The following is a 7,940-nucleotide window of genomic DNA, read 5'->3' as shown; positions in this document are numbered from 1 at the left end:
TTTCTCCTGATCCTTTTGCTTTCTGCATTTTCTGTTAGGAACGTGACTCTATCCTCTGTGTGTTCATGCATGTGTGTGGACTGTGTGTGTGTGTGTTTGTGCGCGTGTGTGTGCGCGTGCACACACTCAGTGTCACAGGCTGGACCATATATGCAAACTGAGTGCTCCTCCCCAATGCATACGTCTCTTCCCTATGGGCTCCCATTTTCACTCCCATCATGCTTCCCAATATATGTTAGGGGATCCTTTTTTTTCCCCTGTCTATATGAGACCTCTGCTTGTAATGGACAGAAGATGCATTATGGGAGTCAATCCTGGGGTGGAAAGGTAGGGGTGCACTCTTAAACTGGAGGAGATGGTGCCTCCTGCTTGTATTTTCTAGTAGGTGCAGTTTCTGTTTCTTTCCTGAGTATAGTTCCTCCTGCCCAAGACAGTTGGTGGTTGCAACATATGTAGAATGAATTCCTTCTTTGATATTTTTGTCTTCCCCTTCCTTCCCCTGTGTTTTCCCTGTTTCTCTCTTTCAGTGTTACCCCCTCTTCCTTTTCTATTTTTTTCTCTTCACCTGCTTGGTTTTTTTAACAGCTTGAATCTTTAAAGCATTGAACTGGGTGAATGCTAATCCATCTCTTTGTCCTCTCCCATACCTTAATGAAGCTGTCTGGCTTCCTCTGCTCTTTCTTTTCCTTCCCCCCCACCCCCAAAAAAAAATTACCCCTCCCATGTAAAAGAGGTTAAGTTGCAATAGGACGTTTATTTAATTGTCTTGCATATAATTTATAGGCCTAGTATGCTCATTGTAACTAGGGCTCTTGTCAGTCTTTAAACTGGGTGCCCACCTCCAGCAAGAAAGAAAGCAAACAAGACATTTAAAGCATTCCCTTCCTTGATCCATTTTTAAATAACTAAAAAATCCTTTTACCCTACCAGGTTTGAATTCTGAACAGTATGTGCTGTTTGAAAGAGCAGCTTTTTTGGTTTTGTTCTTATATTGCTGTCCGGTTGACCAGAGGCATTCGGATTACTCTTTCTAACTTAGGCCACTATTTCTTTGACTCATCATGGTAGAATTTGGGGTCTCTTCTAAGGCTGCTGCTGTTGCTGCTAGGCTATGCTGCAGACCATAATTATTAGCTGATGCACTGATTCCTTCCCTAAAGACCAAGTGTGTCAGCTTGGCAATGTGCCCAGCCACCATCAGCACCATTGCATTCACAGAACGAGGTTGCTGAGGAAAAAAAATGATGAATAGTGCATGCTCACTTTCATTTCATCAGTGAACTTCACAGGGACTTAGATTTCTGTGTGTAATCTGAGTACTGCTAGAGCTGAGCTGTCTATTAATGAAAATAGATTTTAGTAGTTGGTGACGCCCTTTCTTTTGCAGTTAGTGCATGGACGAATCAAAATCTAGATAGTTAAACATTGAGGGAAATTATCTTTTATTTTGCAGGGTTTTAGGCACAGACCTGACTTGAAGGGTTTGGACTATTAAAAGGAAAATGCTGCAAGTGCTCACTTGAATGTCACGCATTTCCAACATGTTCTTGTTGCCATAGTGGGCTGTGCATTTCCCTTTATAGCAGCATACTGTTTCTGCTGCATTCCTAAAACAGAACAAAACTGCCAGTGTAATCTGTGAGCCTTCCTGCTCTCTGCCCTGAAAAACGTTGCCAGGGCTAAAAAGGGAAAATGCTTCCAGCAGAGACTCTTGAATTGCTTATGAAATGAGTATTACACTTGGGGCCATTAATCTGCTGGTACAGCCTAAAATACAAACAGAAAAATGTACATTGGTTTGGGAGTTTTCCTTAGAGACTGATTGTTATCTCTGAAATAACATGAATTCAACATGGGACACTACAGCCTAGGATGTTTATTTATATTGAATTGTATATATGTGATTCAGGAAGATTCGAAACGGACAGACTTGCGTGTCTGTGAAGGTGGTGTTGCGGGGAGCATTAGCTTTATTTTTGGCAGTTATTTAAGGGTCATTAACTTTGGGGGACAAAGTTAGATTGTGGGGCATGCTACATTCAGAATTAACATCCCTGATATCACAAAGTAGCTTTTAAATGCCTGCTTTGATACAATCTTAGGTCACACATTATATCCCATTTCAGTATTGTGAGAACGTTTACTTTTCCCTTGGTTATTTTAGTTTATTATGTTGTAATACCTATTTAAATCTTAAATTTCTCCCTTTTCCCACTACCCTGCACCTTTCTTGGCATAAACAATTCTTTTAACAATAGAAGGTAGTACATTTTCAAATTAGTCGCTTTTTACCTGTAATGGCCAAGTAATTTGCAGATAGAATTTTAATGTCTAGTTACCTGATGTCAGTGTAAATATTGGAGCACAAATGTAAAGTCTTTGTATAAATTCGGCCCTTTAAAATCTCCCTCTGGAGTTGTGCCTGTCCTCTTCCTGGAATAGTGATAAATCCACCAACCCTCACTGTATTCAGAAGAGAACTGAATCACAGGCTGTTTGGGAAGAGGAATGAAAGCTCATTTTCTTTGAATAAGGTGCTTAAGAATTGGCCCCAAATCAGACCGGTTGTTCAGATGCGTTGTGCTCTAACTCCAAAATCACATACCATCTTCTCAAATTGCTTCCTTCTCCAGAGCCTTAATCTATGGTAACAACTGAGGCAAAATGCTGCAGAATTGAGAGAGCTGTGCTGATGCTCATATCTTCATCTGAAAGCAGACTCTAGTATTATTCCACACATGGAAATCCATTCCCTTTTAGGGCCTACGTTTAAAAAAGTACCAAGTCTGACAGGGTTAATAGACAGGAAGCTGCAGCTGCAGCCACTAATACGGAAGTCAGATTTTTGTTTAACTGACAGCTTTAGCAGGCCTGAGAATGGGGGAGGGGGAATTTGAGAATACAGCATCTGTGGTGCAATAACTGATGATTTTTGCTATTCACTGCAGCTTTTCATTTCTTTTCTTTGCCTTTTTTTAAGTTAAAGGAACTAGCTCCCTACTCTGTAATCCAAAATATGTTTTTGTTGAAATCAAACATACCATGGTTTTCACCTAGATTCTGGTATCACAATGTCTAATGAAATTATGCTCTGGGTATGTGACTCTTAGTGTTAATTGTAGGGGTTTTTAAAATCTGTAAGAATATCATTCATCCTGGTCTTTCAGTTTTTCTTTAACTTTGTTGCCTCCTGTCTGTTGTATGTCAAGGTGCTTTCCTCCCTTTCCAAAGCACGGCTTTTTCTGAATGGGGTTTATGTCAGAATACCAGCAAAGTGATTTTAGCTTTTCTCCTAGACCTGGATGGTGAACCCTCTTTGTTGCTGGTTTAAAATCTCTGAGTTCAGTCAGTAATGACAGTTTGAGATGCATTTTATTTGTGCAGGCAGCTAGTGATCACTTTCCCCTGCTTGAAAATCTGGGTGTTTTTTATCAAGAGTTCGTGTTTGGGGTCTCTTTTTAAGTTTCTTCTGTTGAAGCAGGCCTAGCTTAGCCTGTCTTCTCTATGCACAGGATGGCTCCTGCTTGCCAGAGCTGCACAAAGATAATCGCTCAGGAAGTGTTTCAGCCAATCCCCTGAAGCTTTACATTCAGATTTACCAAAGTAGCCAATCCAAGATTAGCTTTTATTAGGAAGACAGATCATCAAGCTGAAGTGCCAAGCCCTTTCTGTCTGAGTACTGAGAGCCTGTCCTCCATGTTTTATAAGTATTGACATAACACTGTGTTAACAATGCATCCACAGAGGTAAGCTTTACTTTTTACATTTTTTTTCTCTAAGACCTATGAGCTGTGGGCTGAGAGTGTGATTCTCTGTGATCTGTCGTGCAAAACTCACACCACAGCACTTTATTAAGTTGAAACTGTTTAAATTTGCTTTCTTGGGTCACATGGTTAGTAGCCATTAGCCATAGCTTTATTTTGCAAACTGGCAAAACCTTGGCATACCTACTACTTCACAGGAGGATGGTGTTTTTAGAGTTTATCAAGATCCTGGTATTCCAAAGCAGCTTTCTCTCTCTGAGCAGTTTGCCAGCACTATTGTCTGTTGTGTCACATGCCTGCTGAAGAGAAAATGGAAGCTAGGGAGCAGATGCATTTAACTGCCCTACAGGGAGTCAAGCAGGGATAATGGCAGACAGCAGAACAGGCAAGTTTACCTTTCTAAACAGTGAATGGAACAGCTAAGATAAGTTATCTCTGAGAAAATGTGGGATTTTTAAAAACCTAGACATCAGCAAAAAGTGCTAATGGCAGATTGTAGTTATTGGGCCTAGGTGGTGTTGTGCTGTTGCATCATGTTTTTTGTGCAGCTTATCTTAACTTGAAATGGATTTTGAACTTTTTTCTTATAGGAGTAGTTAATATATTATGTTTCTTTTAATGAAGGACAATATATGGTTAATATTTTGTGCCTTTAAAAATGAGTTTCTTACACTGCAGATTTTACAAATAGGTTTCTGGTCAATAAAATGCAGGATATCATCTGTTTATGTTTCTAATTCTTTAAAGAAAAATATGCTTTTGAATTGTTAGCTTCTTTCTCTGGGATGGTTCAAATAAACTAATGCACCTTTTATCTGTTTCTATTTTATTTTATACTCTACCAGCCACAGTTCTATGTTGTGGAGTCCAGGGGATATAAAATCATGTGTGGTTCATGGCAGTAGTACATGTTTTTCGTTTTTCTCCTTTTTTTTTTTTTTTTTTGGTTTAATGCTACGTAATTATTTCAAATATTTCCCTTTTGATCAATTTCCAAATCTGCCAGCCTGTTGTATCTTCTTAACTGGAAAAATGAGATGGTTGCTTGAACAGTTGGTAAGTAAGCAGTGTGCTCGTCTCTGAACATTTTAAATAGTTTTCAAAATATTTTGATTTTAACAGGGTGCAGTTAGTCCAGCAGGTGAAGTATAGTCAGTGGCTAGTAGCATTTAAAATCAGGAGTTTTGTTTAGCATCTATTTGCAATGGCTTGTTCATGTAAATTCTGTTCCAGCTTGAATGTACTGTTTTTCTGTTAATCTGCTGCTAAACTTGAAGGTTATACTTCCTGTTTACCTCTGGCCAGTGAAAAAATTTCTACTTACTCTTTGTTCCTAGATTATTAATTAGCATGTGTGGAGGTTAGAGTGCAGTCAGGCTGTTTCTCAGGCTTATGAGGTGTAATGAAAGTGCTAGTGCTCAGCAATGTGGTGTCCTTATACAGTAAACTGTATGTTGGTTACTAAATCTGTTTTAATATTGTATGAAACATAATCTAAGATGCATTTGTTCGATTTATTACTAATTTTGACCGTCCTGCACTTTATTGCAAATTTTAATCATAGCATTTGAGTGCATATTTTAACAAACTGCAAGGAGATAGATTCTTTAGTGTTTTAAGCCTAACTGCATTTATTTGGAGTAATTCAACCCATAATACTTGTATAATTTTAAGAATGAACCCAAATCTAATCTGGTTTTAGATATTACTGTATTTTGTCAGGATTTTATGCTAACTTTTTATAAAGGTTTCCATGACTTTGATAACATAGTGTAACATGCCATTTAACTCTGGTTACTTCTTTGCCAAGATGAATATCTTAAAGTGTGAAACAGAAGTATTAACTGAAAAGTCAGATTACAGACTAAACCAAAACTGAAATGAACTGCTGTTTCAGCATACAAAAAAATGATAGTGCAGCTAAGCAATAAGTTTGTGCTGTTTTAATTTACCTCTGATTAGTAAAATCAGAAATTGCATTTGGACATAATTTTCCTAGCAGCAATTTATACACATTAGCAGTTTGGTTTGGAGTCTGAAACATTGCACAATATTATATTTGTTTAATATGAGGAAGCAGGAGTAAGTGATCTGCAATCAAAAAGCTTGTATTAAAATGGCTCCCATAGGTTTTGTTAAACTAGGATCTGTTTCAAATCTGCACCTCCAGACACGTTGCTGACAATGAAGCATATTTGTATAAGCTGCCCTGGCGTATGTAATGAAACATAGTATCGTGAGTCTGTTAAAGTTCTCTATTTTTAATCACTCAAATATAATTCTTTTATAGTTCACAAAAAATAAATGTCTGCATTGCAGCAAGATGTCTGAGTCAAGGTAGAGACAGCAGTGTTGTTTTACAGATCAGCCCAATCACGCTGCTCCATGGAATACTTGAGCCAATAGAAACAGAGGGTAGGTTAAAGATTGACAATTGCAGTGGCAAGACTGAGAAAGGCCTTCTGGAAATTTCTACCATCTTTGTTCCATCTAAGTAAAGCAAATTCAGCCAAGCTGAAGAATTTCATATATTTTTGGTGCTTTGTCAAGGTATGATGTTATCACTCCCTTTTTATAGATTGCATAATAAGAAGCACTCTGTGCTATTTTTCTACTATGCAGGCCAGATGGGATGTGAGGTTTTATTTAAATGACAAACCCAGGGTGTGGGGGGGAAACATATTCCTCCCCAAGATTTTGCAGGACTGGGTCTTGTTAATATCACAATTAGATGGAGCATGCATGAAGCAATGTAGCTGAAGTATATTCAGCTTGCAGAAAATGGCCATTATTCTGACACACCCAGGAATTAATGATATAATTGCTTTTTTGTTCTTTAGTAGCCAGAAAATTTCATTTCAATTGTCCAGGATGAATATGATTAGCTGTTGTTATTTAGTGCCAATATCCAGTTACTTTTGTAATTAGCTTTACAAATAATATCTGGAGAGAAACAAAAGGGCTATCTGGATTATAAATGAGAATGGAAACAGTAGATTTTTAAAAGCCACATGTCCCTTTCTTTCTTGGGAGCAGCCCGGTAGGAGTTAAATAGTGCTAGGGGAAAATGAGTGATTTTTTTAAAAAACTGGTGACAGACAGTACTTAAAAACAATTAGGATAAGGTGCAAAGTACAGACCACTTCAAATGTGATTTTTTTCCCTCCCATCTACAGGCACCTGAGTCTGTTTCTCACTGACTTAGAAAAAAGTGCATATTGAAGATTGGCCCTGAGCTTCACAATATGGAAATCAGCATGTGAATTTAGCTCCTCCATATTAATATTCATAGATTACATTTAATTTTTTTTTCTCTGAGCTGCCTCCCAGTGTACAGTCCCACTACTGGCTCTCTGTTTTTTTTTAATTTATTTATTGTAGTAGCCATGTTCATCCTGTGGCTGAGAAGTGATAGAGTCAAGTCATTCTCCCACAGGACTGGTGCAGCTTCAGAGTTATTGGCTAGAGGGTGGTAAGTCTCAGTAAAAACTTTTTAAAACTGGAACACAATCACTCTGGAGCACCAGAGTGTTACTTCAAGAGTATTTGAGGTTGCAGAAGTTGCACCTAAACCTGGATTCTCACATAACCCTACATAATATTATCCACTGTATCATGTAGCCTTCTCTCTCAAACTGGGTTTAGAAAACATTTCTCTTGCTAATATGTATCCTATCTTGTAAGTTGCACATGAGCTTAATTTCATAGACAACTTCCTTCTGTGGCAAAGTATGTTCTTTTAATGTTAACTGTTACACTGACAGTAGTCAAAGTATCTGTGTGGTTTACAATGGGATTAAAAATGTGTTAAGAGCGGTCGGCATACTGGTAGTGTTAATGCTGGATAGCATGGAGCCTTATTTGTAAACAATTGTTCCCAAACTCTGCCTGTAACAAGCCTGCTTACATTGCTTGGGCCTCAGCTGTGCTAGCTCTTAGCCTGACAGAGAACTGAGTGATACCACAGCATTTTAACCTTTTCTTTTCCTTATGCTGAGCTTTTTTGAATGTACATGGTATACAGTAGATTATTTTAGAAGATCCTAAATGTAAAACAAACAGCCCCCAAAACAAACCCCTCACATATATATATTATTGGCATAGGTGTCTAAGGCTACCTAATCACTGTATGTATGTGTTTGAGCTAATGTTTTTTAGGCTTAAATTGCTTAATAC

General features: G+C 38.0%; 1 protein-coding gene across 11 annotated transcripts in view; it reads left to right on the top strand.

The window, feature by feature from the left end:
• The first annotated feature begins 3,642 nt into the window (after window positions 1-3,642).
• ZMYND8 (zinc finger MYND-type containing 8) overlaps window positions 3,643-7,940 on the top strand; it is a 114,494-nt gene continuing 110,196 nt past the window's right edge. For 5 of the 11 annotated variants that reach the window (XM_019509872.1, XM_019509865.1, XM_019509874.1 and 2 more), the window contains exon 1: window positions 3,644-3,746. In XM_019509872.1, the coding sequence (XP_019365417.1) occupies window positions 3,733-3,746 (14 nt within the window). In that variant the 5' untranslated portion in view covers window positions 3,644-3,732. Of the gene's footprint in view, window positions 3,747-4,051; window positions 4,150-6,245; window positions 6,315-7,940 lie in introns of those variants that run through there. The other 6 variants (XM_019509875.1, XM_019509873.1, XM_019509861.1 and 3 more) reach the window with 3 other exon arrangements.

The sequence above is a fragment of the Gavialis gangeticus genome, unplaced genomic scaffold (genome assembly GCF_001723915.1).
Source record: "Gavialis gangeticus isolate Ggan-Ray unplaced genomic scaffold, GavGan_comp1, whole genome shotgun sequence".
NCBI classification, from domain to species: domain Eukaryota; kingdom Metazoa; phylum Chordata; order Crocodylia; family Gavialidae; genus Gavialis; species Gavialis gangeticus.
Note: the sequence above shows the minus strand (reverse complement) of the source record. Positions and strands in the feature narration are given on the sequence as shown.